Below are 18,107 nucleotides of genomic sequence, written 5' to 3'. Positions count from 1 at the left end.
GTATTCAATATAAACTTCTTCTAGTTTTTCAAGCTGTTCATGATTTAGCCCCACCTTAATTGTCTTCTTGAATTTGTCTCTATTCTCCATCATGTTCAATTTGTTCTTCTGACTCCTTGTTATTTACCATTCCACTGTGCAGGTTGTGCACTATGGGCGACAGGGCTTTTAATGTATCAGGGCCACTGTTATGGAATGTTTTTTAAATCTACACTTAAAACCTATCTTTTAAATTTTGCCTTTTGTTGTTCTCATTAATTTTGTTTGTATAGCGGACTATTTGATTTTATGTGTATAGTTGTATAGTGACCTTGGGTACCTTGAAAGGCACTTTTAAATAAAATGTATTAGTATTATCATTATTCAACTTGTGTGATATAATTCTTAATGGTTTTACTGAAACAGATTCCTTTTGTGTCTCAATACAATGAACTTTTGACAAACAAAACAAAGATTATGAAAGTTCAGAGCTATAAGGAAACATATGACAAAGAATTGCCAGGAGGGCATAATTGGCTTTAATGTTTAAGGGAGATTCTAAATATCCAGTCCAATATGAGGGAAATCATGCCATGGTTCAATTCCATTTATTCTTAAATATTTTCACTTGTAAGGTCAATGCACTTTGTAATAATTACAAAAACATTATTCTTTAAAAAGTACTGTAAAACAAAATGTCATGCAACAAAAACACAAAAAATAATTTTAAATCACCAGCAGAAAAACACCATGCAACATATACAAAAATATTTGAGAATATATATATATATTTTTAATACTAATAAAGGTTTCTTAAAGCATCTAATAGTTTAGAATCCCCTATCCTTCGTGTTCTAGGTCAGCCATATTCTACAGTAGATCATAACAAAGGCAAAGAATGAATTTTGAATCTTTTAAAAGCCAGTTTATAGGTATGGGACAATTTTAGCCTTTCATAAATAAGAAAGTAGACATTGTCAATCCCTAACATGCAGTTTAACCAACGCTACTAAGAGAAATACCAAATCATGACATTTTAAGAATTAATGCAAACATGTCTTTGACACTTTATTAATAATAGTAATTGTAAAATCTTAATTTACTGTATGTAGAATCAAGCAGGTGAAGAATTTAAAGGTATCTAAAGAAAACTATAGTATAGTCAAAGAATGCTTCAGGAACATAAAAGTATGAAAGGAAGCTCTGGAAGTGTATATAGCTGAAGACACTCTTTTGCAAGAAATCTGCTGTAGGCTGTAAGGCATTAATCCACACTGAGTTGTCTGTATACTGATTTCAGAGTATTTTTGTTTTCATAGGTGGTATTTATTGTAAAGAGGATGATAAGCATGCCTACGGATGGAGGAGAAAGGTGTGGGTTATGAAGAATTTTGGATGAACCAAAAAGGAGAGGTCAGTTACCACAGTCTGAGGTGTAATCAATGCTATTCCTGGAGTTAATCAGATGAGAGAAGAGAGCCAAACAAAAATCTCTCAAAAAAAAGTGCTGTGATAAACCAAATGTTTAGCCACATGACTGAACTGTTACGTCCTTGTTTTCGCCTTCCTTAAAAAGTATCTGTCAGTTTGCAATTTCCCTTCCTCCAGTTTTTAAATGCAAATGTGGGCAGAAGAAAAGTGAAAAATTAATTTTGAGTTAATGAATCTTTATTTGCCTCATTCAGTTAACTGCCAGATGAAGCTAGTTAATCATTAGCATTCCAGATGTTCTCTTTTGGTTTTCACGGACTAACAGGTTAAATCATTACAAGATCAATTAAGCCATTGAGCATGAGGTTATACTGCCAAGGGACTTGGTCTGTAGGTGTCAGAAAACATTGACTGTAGGTATTTTAGATAACAAAGCCTTGACGCCTGAATGATTTCTGGAGATCTAGTAGTAGGCAAACATTGCTATTTTGACCTCGTTTTTCACCTGGCTAGTTTAGGTTGAATTATTTTGGAGATGTATGAAAGAGACCTTGGCAAGCTGATATGCAAGTGTTTTTTGATAAGTAGACTGATGGATTAGCATTACATATACATTTTTAGAGGTGTGCTGCATTCCACATAAACAGATAATGAATATTTTTCTCTTAGAGGTGTTTTTCAGTCTATGATCTGCATAGGTAGGGATTAAATCTATCTCTTTCACTTTTTATTCAGATGCTAGATTATATGGAGCTAAAACTTTAAAAATGTCATCGTGAAATGCTATTCTTAGACCACAGTTTTATGATAGCTTACTGTGTGAATGGCATGGAAAATGACGCCTGCATCCATTAAAAGCAGAAATCCTCCATCTTGCTCCTGTTGGACCAAACATCAAAGTTACTGCTTTTGATCTTTTGATTCCCACCTTTTTTACATTTTTTTAGAAATGTTTAGTTTTGGAAAAGCACACATGTAATTGAGGCAAAGTTTATCTAGTGCAGCATTGGTGCCTTCATGTTTCAAAGGTATGTTTCATTAGCGGCAATAATTGGCTCCTACTTAATAAATCTGAATACCTACAGCATTCCATATCTGAATCTGAGGACTCCTGCATTAAAGTAAGAACAATAACAATAACCAAGAATGTGCTTTTATTTACAACTAGCATCTGTAAATTTGCGCTGTAAGATAAATAAAAAAATAATAAGAAAATTCAATTTCTTTTAGATTCCTTTGTATTTTTTTTAATTGTCTGCAGGAATTGGCACATTGAACTATTTTTATGCAATACCAGAATTCATTGTGAATCTCTCATCATGACAGAGATGCCACACAGCAAATGTAGGCAATAGCAATTGAGGAATCTGTTTTTCATAAAGTAAATCAACATTGTTAAAATAGAATTCCATACAATATATAGGTTTCAAATGTTTTTTTTGTGAGCAGCTATAAGTAGGCTTCCGTAAAAGAACAGCTAAGGGTTTGAATAGAATGGTTCATTACTTTGTATTTTTAACACTTCAGCCAGTTCAGCCATCTGTGCTTTTTGTAAATCCCCAAGATAGCTTTGACACACTATAATAGTTTGCTCAGTTTCTTTTTGTAACTATGCTGTAATCAGAAAACTCTATCCATTTCTATGTTCCTAGTTTTCTGACTTTAACAGTAAGCTGCAATTATCATTACCTTAAGAAAAAAAGGTTACCCAGACTTAGGCGCACATACTTAAAATTAAAGCCGACCAATGTGTTGAGTAAAAATTTATAAATAACATTATTTTGAGACAGCCAGGATTTGGTCTTGATACAGCTTGATACAAATGTAAACAGTTAAATAAACAAGACCTAAGTCAAAAATAAGCTAAAGGATAAAAACCACAAAAAGCTGAAGTGAGAATAAAAATGTAGTGTTTGATGACTATACACCAGTAAAATGTACTTCTTTCAAATGTCCCCTGAATTGCTGGACAGAGATTATTGCTATGCACCTTGCATAAGATGCTTGATTTCCTGATGTATAATTTCAAAGTTCTCTCTTTCATCATTTATGAACTTGCACATAACAAATTGACTTTGCTTCTATATCTGTATATTCACAGACAGATTTATTACAGAAGTTTCTGTTTAAGTTTAAATAACTATAACTCAGTCTTATCTAGTGGACAATATTTTTATCCATAATGGAATAAAGTGCCTGTGTTCACAGTGTACTTCAGTATTAATTATCTACTGTATCTATCTATACATCAATTTTTAAACTTTTTTAAACTTGCATTTTCCATTATACAGGGTATGATCTGAATTAAGTAGTGACTCTCCCAGTAAAAGTAAATGCAAGGCAGGAACTATTTCTGGACAAGATGGTAATCAATTTCAGGGCATGGCAATATGGGCACAATGTTCATAATGTTCTAATTTAAACTTACCAATTGAGCTAATATGCATATTTATAGGAGTTGTTAGGAATACCGTGCAAATGCCTTGAGAATATGCAAACTCAATAAAGTGAATGGGTCAAATATTGAGCTCAAGGGTCTCATTTATAAAACCTTTTGTGGATTTCAGCACGAAAATATGCAGACACCAAAAATCAGGGAAATGTGTATGCCAAAAAATCACATTTATAAAACCTTGCATACATTCATAATAAATTTAGAAATCATTATCAACTTTATAAATCACAATCAACTCGTAAATTTGCATATATCACACTGAAATGAACATATATGGACTTTGGTAATCAACATCATACATGTGCAATAACGATTCTCCATGTATGATGCACTGAGCATGGCACTGAAGAGAGAGACAGAGAGAGAGAGACAGGGAAAGGCATAAGGCGCCAGCATCGGAGTAGGTACCCCCTTTTACCTGGCAAGTGTAACATCATGATTGCTGTTACAATAAATAGTAGGCTGAAACACTGAGAGCTCAGCCGATTACCTTACCAATAAGCCAGCCACTGCATACAGTACTGTTAAATGCCTAAGAATAAATTAATCATGTGTTGAACCTGACCACCATGCCACAACATTTGTCAGTCTCATCTTGACATCACATATGCCTGGTGCATTAATGGAATGTAACTGTAGACAATAATTACAATTGTTTTATTTTACTGATGCTTTCCATTCTAGGCAGCCTTTGGGTCAGTTTTCTTCTAGGCTAAAGTTTATCTTAATGACTTGTTTATAAAGTCATTACTGTATTGCAACTGGTACAGAGAATGCTGAAATTATTTGCATATGCCAATCAACAAGCGGCAGGTTGCCACTCCTTAGCACCATAATTAGTGAGTACTATTACTTTACCCCAGATATTCTGTCTTCCTTACCTTAAATAACTAACGTGTAGTGTTGTGGTCTTGCAACAAGGAGATCAGGGTTTGTGTCCCAGGTGCTCCCGGTGTGGAGTTTGCATTTTCCCCTCATGTCCATATGGGCTTCCTCCAGGTGCTCTGTTTTTTTCTCACAGTCCAAAGACATATGTTGCTAAATTGGCCCTAGTGTGTGATGGTGTGTGTTTGTGTGTGTTCACCCTGCAATGGGTTGGTGCCTTGTCCAGGAATTTTTCCCGCCTTGTGCTGGTTGCTTGGTAGGATAGGCTGCAGCTTCCCTACAATGCTGCTTAGGATAAGCAAGTATGGAAGATGAATTGATCCTGATGAAGTAAGGTTTCTGTTGAGAATGAACATTAGTATATTTTAAACAACACAAATGTTTTTCCATTTTCTTAATACTTGTGGAGGGATATCTTGGTGATGTGTGTCTAAGAAGAGGATATGCAGAGTGCCACTCCACCAGCCCTCTCAACTAGCTGCTAGTGAGCTGATTGACTACTCTCAGAAGTGTCTTATTCTCCTCTCGCAGTTGTTGGTTCTCATCCTCCAAGCTGTCCATATCCTGGAAGCATCACAAAAGTAAAACACATTATTGGTGATATAGTATTTCTGGGTATGACATAAAAATATGCCCATGCTTAGCTAAGGTATATGTAAAACAAAAAAATGCTGAGTGCAGAGCATACTGTCAGGGGCTTTATACACTTTTATACTTATTTCAGTGTAATAGTAGGCTAAGTGCCAAGCACTTTTCTGACTGGTTTGTTGACAGCATTCCCAATTACATCTTTAACATCACGGAACAAATGATTCATGGTTTGGCAGAGAGGTGTGGCTTCATAGTGGAGCCAAAGGTATGAAACCATCCTTCTTTAAGGGACATAACTGATCAACGACCTGATAGGAATGCAACTCTGAAAGGCTTCCCAATGCATAGATGTTGGGAAGGACTGTTATTGAAGTCATTCAAGGAAATAAATGTCCATTTCTAAATAAATAGAATTCTAAAGTACAATGCCATTATTTAAAAATAATGAAATAAAAAATATTTATTTGCATAATCATTGTTTTCCTTAGCTTTTTTGGCAGCCCATGTTTGCACAAATACTTAGTTTACATTATGGTGACATAAAGGAAGTCCACATGCTGCAACCCTATTTTCATAAATAACCACAAGGCAATAAGGTTCCCAATATTAACAGTTCTGCAAAACACCTCATTAAAATAATAATAGTGAGAGTCACCCAGTGCATCAAAAAAAATGATTGGCCCTTTCATGGTGTTTGATAAAGCTATTCTGCCCAAATCCTGAAAAATATTTGCAAAGCATGGTATTCATGAGAGGATTTCCCAAAAGTGTATCTCTGCTTATAGTAAAGTGTATAACCGGATATAGAAACACACGTCTTACCAATTATAAATCTCTGTAATGACGCCACACTAACTAACTCAACTTGCAGCTACAAGGCTTAGTGTACAGGACCCAACTACAGTATATGCCTCTAAGGTAGTGCTTTAGAAGTTCAGTTAATCATTTGGAAGACTAATTGTTGTAAAAACCATCTCCTCAACTTTCATCTTCTACAAAAGAAGTTAACATTTCTACAATGACATCAGAGTGTGTAATATGGAATACATCATCAAGTTATTGATCATAGGTTATACTAAATGCATTATTGGAGAGAAAAGAGCTTTCAATTCCTCTACAGTACTGTGTTAACTTACTTTGTTCATGAGTCCAATCTCAGCTTGAAGTTTCTGGACAAGGTCCTCTTTTTCCTGAAGCTGCTTCTTCAGTCGCTGGTTTGATCGCTTCTCTCCAATGATCTCCTAAATAATAGAAATGTGTAGTTCCTCTTGAAGTATTAGACTGTTGGGTATCTACAGTATATACCTTTCTTTTTATTAGGCTCTTAAGCATCCTAATGTAAATATTAAGGTAAACAGGTAAAGGTAAAGTAAAAAAAGGATCATTACCTTCTCCAGTTCATGGAGATTCTTCTCTAACTCTGTCTTGTATCCAGCATCTTCTCCTTCAGGACTGAGCCTGTTTTGGCTGCTGTTCAGGGTACGGTTTACAGGAGACTGATCCTCTAGATTGGCGTTCCCTGTACATCTGACAGAAAGAAAGAAAGAAAGAAAGAAAGAAAGAAAGAAAGAAAGAAAGAAAGAAAGAAAGAAAGAAAGAAAGAAAGAAAGAAAGAAAGAAAGAAAGAAAGAAAGAAAGAAAGAAAGAAAGCATCAGGTCTGCTTGCAGTGTAAATAAACATTACTATCCATATTACTAACCGAGAATGCTAAACCGGATGATGGACGCAGGCACATCCGGCAATGGGCCGTAGCTGCAAAAAGACGTACTGCGCAGGCGCAAAAAGAGTCCGCGAGAGTCGGCTGAGGAGCCAAGAAAGGCGGACAAAAGAGGGCGAGAGAGGCAGATGAGGGGCCGCGAGAGGCGGACAAGACCACAGAAAAAAGGAGTGAGCACAGGAAAAATGGAGAAATGAGGCATTGCACACGAAACTAGACCCAAAAAAAAAAAAAAAAAGAGGCTCGCGCACAACAGCAGGGCACCCCCCCCCCCCCCCCCCCCCACAGGCACTGGACGGGACACACACCAAGAGGGGGATTCAACAAGCCCATGGAACACAAAAAAAAGAACACAAAACCACCCCACAGACCCTACAAGCAAGGGACGGGACACACACAAAGAGGGGGATTCAAACAAGACACAGGAACACAAAAAGAAAGAAGACGCTCGTGCGACAACAATCCTCACCCCCCCCCCTCCCCCCACAACACACACACACACACACACACATCCATAAGAAGTGACACCCAAAGCCACATATTCTAAAGTGAACATCAACACCTTCACACTAGACAGCATAGGTGTCAGCATTGGTGGATCTCCTTACAATAAAGCACTATTAACCGTTCAACTGCAGAAAAGGAAACATATTAACAGTGACTGCGATCCTCCTTATTACTTATCCATATTTCGCATGCTGAGAAAGAAACAAGTCATGAATACACGGTCACGGGTACAAAACGAAAAGGAAAGGATAACAGGAACAAACACACGAACACGAAAGAAACAACAAAATAGACGGCTATGCAGCATAGGTGGATCTCATTACAATAAGGCACTATTAACCGTTCACCACAGAAAAGGCTCCATAATTAACAGTGAGTGCAATACTCCTTATTACTTATCCATATTTCTAAAAGAAAAAAATGTCTCGACTCCAAAAACGCAAAGCTCAACTAAAGCTTCTAACTAACGATGTACCTAAAAGTAAAAACTTTATGAACTGCATTAGATCCTACAATGGTTCATTTCCTGTTGCATCTACCGGAGTAAATATCAGGCCACCAAAAGGCAATGGCCCATACTGCTTTCGCATATGTGCACAAATACTGCATCGCATTGGAACAGTGCACCCTGAAACAAATCAACAACGCAAATATGCACAAATCTACATCCTAGATCCACATGACGCAAACTATCAATCAAAGTGCTGCATCGCAACAGTCACGGATTCAAAACGAAACACCTCCCGTCTCAGACATACGTTAATGGCAGCGAAGGCTACAACGGGCTTCTCACACAGCACAGGCAAATCGATTACAGCTCCAAAACAACACTTCCCAAATACTACACATGCAACAACGCGCCTCTCAAACGGCACAAGCAAAACATACACCAGGAAAATTCATTCGGATTAATGAATGTCATTTGCAATCATTGTCATTCAGTTCACTTCCCTGAAGAAACAACTGGCAATACAAGTTATACATTTACACGTTGTTGTCAAAAGGGTCAAATTAGACTGCCTTCTTTACATTCATATACTGAATATCTACAGAGGCTTATAACTGACGATGTACCTGAAAGTGAAATCTTTAGCAACTACATTAGATCCTACAAATCGGTATCCACTATGAACATTAACGGTGGCACTGCACGTGACATCCGTCTTGAAAAAATGTTGTTTATTGATGAATGTTCAATGGCATGAAGTCACTTACTCAACACCATTCATAAACTTCTACAAACGTTTATGAATAATAATATTCGATTTGAAGGAAAGGTACTTTTATGAGGAAGAGATTTTAGACAGTGATTAGCTATTCTTCCAGATGCCATGCACTCAGCTATTGTTCAGTGCACCTTAAAATACGCAGACAATTGGCATTGCTTTCAAAAGATACAGTTAGTAAAAAAGATACGATGTCCAGAACCACATCATAACAATTGCTTATTACAACTGAGAGATGGTACACTCACCAATACAGATGGACTTCAGCCACAAATTATTACAATTCCTCAAGCCTTTTTCTGCGACGACTTAGTTACAGAGAGATTTGGAACAGCAATCTCATTAGACCAAATGCCCCTTTTAACACAACGCACTATATTATGTCCAAAAAATATTAATGTGGAAAACATAAATACCCAAGTCATTCCATTACTTCCTGGAGAGACACAACTCTTTCTAAGCTCTGACAAACTTGACTCTGATCACAACAATAACCATCTTCATTACCTTACAAGTTCTGAGCTGGAATTACCTTTTACACTTAAACGGCGTGTACAAAGAAATTTTCAAATAAACCTTTACACTGTGCCACACACTTTATTGTTTGCTTTCTATTTGCATCATCTACACCGTCACACTATTCTATATCTCATTCATACATCACGCTCTTTGTCATTCCCAACACCAGGGGTTGGTGAGCGAAGCGAGCAGGGGGCGGAGCCCCCTAGTAATTCCAGATGCCCAGATCAACACAAATCAACAGAACAATAAAGTAAAATAACATTTCTTAGCTATGTCTTGCCAAGTAGCTCTGATCTAAATATTTAACTATTTGAACTATTGTATACATTTTATGAGCAGCTGACTCCAATCAGGATTAGTTGAGAATGTATCAGATTACCATTTAATTGTGAGCCTGACTTGGATTACATTTCTGATACAAGAGCAGGTCTTAGAAATGCATTTTGTTGACACATTTCAGGCACACCATATTTTTTTCCCTATGTCTGAGTTTTTATTATTTTATTTTATATTTGAAAAGCACCACAACATAACAGAATACTACTCAGTCAAACAAATAATAATAACATAAAAGGCATAACAGTTTACTTCAAAATGAATCCAGAAAAAACAAAGGAAAAATTAAAATACAAAGAAAAAAAAATAACATTCTATTAAAGTTTAAATTTTGTCTAGGATTTTATATTTGCCTGAAACTATTTTGTCAAATTTCTGGACTCAGCTCAAAGTACAGCTCAGCTGTTATACAAGACCCAAAACATCATAAGGTATAGACCAACCACACAACAAAGCACAAAAAAATGCAAAATGTATCCATAAATACACACACGTAGACATCTGACTCTCCCAGAGTTATAGTAGTTTTCATCTATGTTACATAGGTGTAGCTGCCCCGGAAGGGATGACGTGGTTTGAGCTCTTGTACCCAAATAAATGTTATAACAGTTCCAACTGATTGATCATAGATTGAATTATGATTTGTGTACTTTCTCATCCCCCCTGAGATTAATTCCTGATTCTGTCCCTGTAATGTGAGGCATACCATTTACAATTTGAATTGATTTTTGGCCTGTGTCCTTTTTACTTTAATAAAATATTACTAGAAGTCATTTAGAGTGCCTGCGTGCCAAGTTCAAAATCTGTTATATTTTATGTGGAGCATGGCCCGGACACAGACAGGCAGACATCGTTTTGAATCACCCAAAACACATTAATTTAGAGTCTCTATTATTTACAGTGCACATGCAACCCCAATACTTCCCCAAAGTCCAGGCCTCTATACATAATGATTCCTCTCTCTTCAGGCCACCTTTTTTCCTCTCCTCCCGAGCTCTGTCCTTCTCCACTCCCAACTCAAGCCATCGAACGGAGGGAGGCAGCCACTTTTATAATCACCAGGATGTGCTCCAGATGCATCCCAATAATCTTCCACCGGCACTCCCCAGTGTGGCGTAAGTACTGGCTGCGCACCCGGAAGCACTCCGGGTGTCCTCGGTCATCTTCCCCCCAGAACTTCCAGGTGTGGCGGAAGGGCTGAGGACCAGGGGTCTCCAGGCATCGGGGCACATGGGCCACTATAGGATTGAGCTTCCAAGCTCAGTTCCCATGGTCCTCAAAGCCACCAGGGCGATCGCCCCCTCATGGTCTGGAGGAGGCATAAGCCATCCTCCGGTCCTCCTGGGCGTCCTGGCTGGGTACCACCCCCACATTTAATAGACAGCCTTGAACAAATAAATATATAATTATTTTGTAGATTATATGACATTTTATATGGCTGACTTGGACACATCACTACCTTATAGGTTAGATGCCCTGGATGATTTCCACCAGGTATTGGGTTTAGATAGATAGATAGATAGATAGATAGATAGATAGATAGATAGATAGATAGATAGATAGATAGATAGATAGATAGATAGATAGATAGATAGATAGATAGATAGATAGATAGATAGATAGATAGATAGATAGATAGATAGATAGATAGATAGATAGATAGATAGATAGATAGATAGATAGATAGATAGATACTTTATTAATCCCAAGGGGAAATTCACATACTCCAGCAGCACCTTACTGATACAAAAAACAATATTAAATTAAAGATTGATAATAATGCAGGCAAAAACAGACAATAACTTTATATAATGTTAGCGTTTACCCCCCCGGGTGGAATTGAAGAGTCGCATAGTTTGGGGGAGGAATGATCTGCTCAGTCTATCAATGGAGCAGGACAGTGACAGCAGTCTGTCGCTGAAGCTGCTCTTCTGTCTAGAGATAACACTGTTTAGTGGATGCAGTGGATTTTCTATAATTGATAGGAGCCTGCTGAGCGCCCGTCACTCTGCCACGGATGTCAAACTGTCTAGCTCCATGCCTTCCTCACCAGTTTGTCCAGGCGTGAGGCGTCTTTCTTCTTAATTCTGCCCCCCCAACACACCACCGCGTAGAAGAGGGCGCTCGCCACAACCGTCTGATAGAACATCTGCAGCATTTTATTGCAGATGTTGAAGGACGCCAGCCTTCTAAGGAAGTATAACCGGCTCTGTCCTTTCTTACACAGAGCATCAGTATTGGCAGTCCAGTCTAAATTTATCATCCAGCTGCACTCCCAGGTATTTATAGGTCTGCACCATCTGCACACAGTCACCTCTGATGATCACAGGGTCCATGAGGGGTCTGGGCCTCCTAAAATCCATCACCAGCTCCTTGGTTTTGCTGGTGTTCAGGTGTAGGTGGTTTGAGTCGCACCATTTAATAAAGTCATTGATTAGGTCCCTATACTCCTCCTCCTGCCCACTCCTGATGCAGCCCACGATAGCAGTGTCATCAGCGAACTTTTGCACGTGGCAGGACTCCGAGTTGTATTGGAAGTCCGATGTATATAGGCTGAACAGGATCGGAGAAAGTACAGTCCCTTGTGGCACTCCTGTGTTGCTGACCACAATGTCAGACGTGCAGTTCCCAAGACGCACATACTGAGGTCTGTCTTTAAGATAGTCCATGATCCATGCCACCAGGTATGAATCTACTCCCATGTCTGTCAGCTTGTCCCTAAGGAGCAGAGGTTGGATTGTGTTGAAGGCGCTAGAGAAGTCTAGAAACATAATTCTTACAGCACCACTGTCTCTGTCCAAGTGAGAGAGGGATCGATGTAGCATATAGATGATGGCATCCTCCGCTCCCACCTTCTCCTGATATGCAAACTGCAGAGGGTCAAGGGCGTGTTGAACCTGTGGCCTCAGGTGGTGAAGCAGCAGCCTCTTCATGGTCTTCATCACATGTGATGTCAGAGCAACAGGCCGGAAGTCATTCAGCTCACTAGGATGTGATACCTTTGGGACTGGGGTGATGCAAGATGTTTTCCAAAGCCTCGGGACTCTCCCCTGTTCCAGGCTCAGGTTGAAGATGCGCTGTAGAGGACCCCCCAGCTCTGATGCACAGACCTTCAGCAGTCATGGCGATACTCCATCTGGACCCGCTGCTTTGCTGGCACGAAGTCTCCTCAGCTTTCTGCTCACTTGCGCTGTTGTAATTATGGGTTGGGATGTCTCTCCTATGCTGGTATCAGCAGAAGGATGTGTGGAGGGTGCAGTACTCTGAGGTGAGAGTGAGAGTGGGTTAGGGTGGTCAAACCTGTTAAAGAAGTTGTTCATTTGGTTTGCTCTCTTCACGTCTCTCTCGATGGTGGTACCCCGCTTCGAGCTGCAGCCAGTGATGATCTTCATCCCATCCCACACTTCCTTCATGCTGTTATTCTGCAACTTCTGCTACAGCTTTCTCCTGTACTGCTCCTTCGTCGTCCTGAGCTGGACTCAGAGTTCCTTCTGCACACGCATGAGCTCATGCTGATCACCGTCTTTAAAAGCCCTTTTCTTCTGGTTCAAAAGACCCTTGATGTCACTTGTAATCCATGGCTTGTTGTTAGCATAGCAGCGTACAGTTCTAACTGGAACTACAATGTCCATACAGAAGTTGATGTAGTCAGTAGTGCAGTCAACAACTTCCTCAATGTTCTCATTATGAGATCCCTGCAGGATATCCCAGTCTGTAGTTCTCTCAGAGCATTCTCAGCCTCCGGGGTCCACTTCCTGAATGATCGTGTGGTTGCAGGTAGGACCCTCACTTTTGGTTTGTAGTGAGGCTGAAGCAGAACCAGGTTATGATCTGCTATCCCAAGCGCAGGCAGCGGGGTGGCACTGTATGCGTCTGTAACGTTTGCATACAGTAAATCAATAGTCTTATTTTCCCGGGTGTTACAGTCCACATACTGGGAGAAGGCAGGTAATGTTTTGTCCAGCGTCACATGGTTGAAGTCTCCAGCGATTAGCACAAGCACCTCAGGGTGCTGCATTTGTAACTTAGGAACAGCAGAATGGATGATGTCACTCGCTGTCTCCACGAGGAGGGATGTACACGATAACAACAATGACATGTCCAAACTCCCTGGGCAAGTAATAGGGACACAAACTTACGGCCAACAGTTCGATGTCCCTGCAGCAAGTGGAGATTTTGACGTTAACATGTCCAGAGTTACACCACCGTGTATTAACATAGAGAGCGAGTCCTCCTCCTTTGTGCTTCCCACAGGTACTTGCATCTCTGTCCACTCTAACTGTGCTAAACCCGGGTAGCTCCACGTTAGCATCTGGGATGGTGGTAGTTAGCCACATTTCGCAAAAGCACAACAAACTGCATTCTCTGTAGGTTCTGACATTTTTCACCAGCACAGCCAGTTCGTCGATCTTATTTGAGATTGAGTTCACATAATATTAACTTGAGGAAATGTGTTTTATTTCCAGTTAACACTTAATCAAATAAGACCAAGTTTAAAATTTTCACCTTAAATATTTTTATCTGTTTGCTGCCTAAGTGTTACAGATACACATGCTTAAAATATATTTAAACTTAATCTTGACAGTCTATTGAAGCAATTGAAGTAAGATCTTACTAGCTAATCTTGTTTAGAACTATCTTTAGTCTGATGAATTAACATCATAAAAATAAATACCTTGCTTAAATTTTTTAATCCATTTACAATGCATTTTGAAGTATAAACATTTTGGTGGCTCTGAGGCTAAGGGTCTGTACTGCTACCTGAAAGGTTCAAATCCAGTTACTGCCAAAAGGATTCCTACTCCCTTGGGCCCTTGAGCAAGACCCTTAACCTGAAAATTGCTCCAGGGGTCCTGTGCTATGGCTGACCCTGCACTCTGACCCCCAAAGCTCATTCGAAAAGGCAGTTTTCCCTCAGGGATTAATAGTGTACCAGATACCAAAAAAAAAAATTAAACTTTTTTTTTTTTTAAATTAATGCTAGATGACAGTTTTTGCCAGAATGGCCTCAGACTAGAGCTCAATGCTTAATTTTCATCCCCTGCTTAATTTTCATTCCTGTTTGGTCCAATGTTTCTTTCTGCCTGCATCTTTAGCTTAATAACTTCTTTTATTATGTAGCAGTCATTCTATGGAGGGACAGAGGAAATAAAAGCGAGACGTTCCGGGCGCTAAAAGCAGACAAGAGAAGGACTAGAATCAGACCACAGCCAATTCCTGTAAACCACTTACTATACGCAGCTTCTGTCATGGGAGCATAGCAACAGGAGGAATGAGTCCATCATGGAAGCTGATTTGTGTTTTCTTTTAAATAACATGACACCATGGTGACATGCTGCCTATTGGTAGGACATCCATCCATCCATCCATTGTCTCCCGCTTATCCGAGGTCGGGTCGCGGGGGCAGCAGCTTGAGCAGAGATGCCCAGACTTCCCTCTCCCCGGCCACTTCTTCTAGCTCTTCCGGGAGAATCCCAAGGCATTCCCAGGCCAGTCGAGAGACATAGTCCCTCCAGCGTGTCCTGGGTCTTCCCCGGGGCCTCCTCCCGGTTGGACGTGCCTGGAACACCTCACCAGGGAGGCGTCCAGGAGGCATCCTGATCAGATGCCCGAGCCACCTCATCTGACTCCTCTCGATGCGGAGGAGCAGCGGCTCTACTCTGAGCCCCTCCCGGATGACTGAGCTTCTCACCCTATCTGTAAGGGAAAGCCCAGACACCCTGCGGAGGAAACTCATTTCAGCCGCTTGTATTCGCGATCTCGTTCTTTCGGTCACTACCCATAGCTCATGACCATAGGTGAGGGTAGGAACATAGATCGACTGGTAAATTGAGAGCTTCGCCTTGCGGCTCAGCTCCTTTTTCACCACGACAGACCGATGCAACGCCCCGCATTACTGCAGATGCCGCACCGATCCGCCTGTCGATCTCACGCTCCATTCTTCTCACTCGTGAACAAGACCCCGAGATACTTGAACTCCTCCACTTGGGGCAGGATCTCGCTACCAACCCTGAGAGGGCACTCCACCCTTTTCCGGTTGAGGACCATGGTCTCGAATTTGGAGGTGCTGATTCTCATCCCAGCCGCTTCACACTCGGCTGCAAACCGATCCAGAGAGAGCTGAAGATCACGGCCTGATGAAGCAAACAGGACAACATCATCTGCAAAAAGCAGTGACCCAATCCTGAGCCCACCAAACCGGACCCCCTCAACACCCTGGCTGCGCCTAGAAATTCTGTCCATAAAAGTTATGAACAGAATCGGTGACAAAGGGCAGCCCTGGCGGAGTCCAACTCTCACTGGAAACGGGTTCGACTTACTGCCGGCAATGCGGACCAAGCTCTGGCACTGATCGTACAGGGACTGAACAGCCCTTATCAGGGGGGCTGGTACCCCATACTCTCGGAGTACCCCCCACAGGATTCCCCGAGGGACACGGTCGAATGCCTTTTCTAAGTCCACAAAACACATGTAGACTGGTTGGGCAAACTCCCATGCACCCTCCAGGACCCTGCTAAGGGTATAGAGCTGGTCCACTGTTCCGCGACCAGGACGAAAACCACACTGTTCCTCCTGAATCCGAGGCTCGACTATCCGACGGACCCTCCTCTCCAGGACCCCTGAATAGACTTTTCCAGGGAGGCTGAGGAGTGTGATCCCTCTGTAGTTGGAACACACCCTCCGATCCCCCTTCTTAAAGAGGGGGACCACCACCCCGGTCTGCCAATCCAGAGGCACTGTCCCTGATGTCCATGCGATGTTGCAGAGGCGTGTCAACCAAGACAGTCCTACAACATCCAGAGCCTTGAGGAACTCCGGGCGTATCTCATCCACCCCTGGGGCCCTGCCACCAAGGAGTTTTTTGACCACCTCGGTGACCTCAGTCCCAGAGATGGGGGAGCCCACCTCTGAGTCCCCAGGCTCTGCTTCCTCATTGGAAGGCATGTTAATGGGATTGAGGAGGTCTTCGAAGTATTCCCCCCACCGACCCACAACGTCCCGAGTCGAGGTCAGCAGCGCACCATCCCCACCATATACAGTGTTGACACTGCACTGCTTCCCCTTCCTGAGACGTCGGATGGTGGACCAGAATCTCCTCGAAGCCGTCCGAAAGTCATTCTCCATGGCCTCCCCAAACTCCTCCCACGCCCGAGTTTTTGCCTCAGCAACCACCAAAGCCGCATTCTGCTTGGCCTGCCGGTACCTATCAGCTGCCTCCGGGGTCCCACAGGACAAAAGGGTCCTGTAGGACTCCTTCTTCAGCTTGACGGCATCCTTCACCGCCGGTGTCCACCAGCGGGTTCGGGGATTGCCGCCACGACAGGCACCGACCACCTTATGGCCACAGCTCCGGTCAGCTGCCTCAACAATAGAGGCACGGAACATGGCCCATTCGGACTCGATGTCCCCCACCTCCTTTGGGATGTGGTCGAAGTTCTGCCGGAGGTGGGAGTTGAAGCTACTTCTGACAGGGGGCTCTGCCAGACGTTCCCAGCAGACCCTCACAACACGTTTGGGCCTACCACGCCTGACCGGCATCCTCCCCCACCATCGAAGCCAGCTCACCACCAGGTGGTGATCAGTTGACAGCTCCGCCCCTCTCTTCACCCGAGTGTCCAAGACATGTGGCCACAAGTCCGATGACACGACCACAAAGTCGATCATCGAACTGAGGCCTAGGGTGTCCTGGTGCCAAGTGCACATATGAAAAACCCCTATGCTTGAACATGGTGTTCGTTATGGACAATCCGTGACGAGCACAGAAGTCCAATAACAAAACACTGCTCGGGTTCAGATCAGGGGGGCCATTCCTCCCAATCACGCCCTTCCAGGTCTCACTGTCATTGCCCACGTGAGCATTGAAGTCTCCCAGCAGAACGAGGGAGTCCCCAGAAGGTATGCCCTCTAGCACCCCCTCCAGGGACTCCAAAAAGGGTGGGTACTCCGAACTGCTGTTCGGTGCATACGCACAAACAACAGTTAGGACCTGTCCCCCCACCCGAAGGCGAAGGGAGGCTACCCTCTCGTCCACCGGGGTAAACCCCAATGTACAGGCTCCAAGTTGGGGGGCAATAAGTATACCCACACCTGCTCGGCGCCTCTCACCGGGGGCAACTCCAGAGTGGTAGAGAGTCCAGCCCCTCTCAAGGAGATTGGTTCCAGAGTCCAAGCTGTGCGTCGAGGTGAGCCCGACTATATCTAGCCGGAACCTCTCAACTTCGCGCACTAACTCAGGCTCCTTCCCCTTCAGAGAGGTGACATTCCACGTCCCAAGAGCCAGTTTCTGTAGCCGAGGATCGGACCGCCAAGGTCCCCGCCTTCGGCCACCACCCAACTCACACTGCACCCGACCTCCTTGGCCCCTCCCATAGGTGGTGAGCCCATGGGAAGGGGGACCCACGTTGCCTCTTCGGGCTGTGCCCGGCCGAGCCCCATGGGTGCAGGCCCAGCCACCAG

General features: G+C 42.4%; 1 protein-coding gene across 1 annotated transcript in view; it reads right to left on the bottom strand.

Annotated features, from left to right (window-relative positions):
- Positions 1-499: 499 nt before the first annotated feature.
- LOC114643928 (PRKC apoptosis WT1 regulator protein-like) overlaps positions 500-18,107 on the bottom strand; it is a 38,324-nt gene continuing 20,716 nt past the window's right edge. The window contains exons 5-7 of the mRNA XM_028792267.2: positions 6,730-6,868; positions 6,478-6,582; positions 500-5,314 (exon numbers count right to left, since the gene is read on the bottom strand). Of these exons, the coding sequence (XP_028648100.2) occupies positions 5,225-5,314; positions 6,478-6,582; positions 6,730-6,868 (334 nt within the window). The 3' untranslated portion in view covers positions 500-5,224. The remainder of the gene's footprint in view (positions 5,315-6,477; positions 6,583-6,729; positions 6,869-18,107) is intronic.

Source organism: Erpetoichthys calabaricus, chromosome 2 (genome assembly GCF_900747795.2).
Source record: "Erpetoichthys calabaricus chromosome 2, fErpCal1.3, whole genome shotgun sequence".
NCBI lineage: Eukaryota > Metazoa > Chordata > Cladistia > Polypteriformes > Polypteridae > Erpetoichthys > Erpetoichthys calabaricus.
The sequence above is the reverse complement of the archived record's forward strand: the minus strand, read 5'-3'. Positions and strand labels throughout refer to the sequence as shown.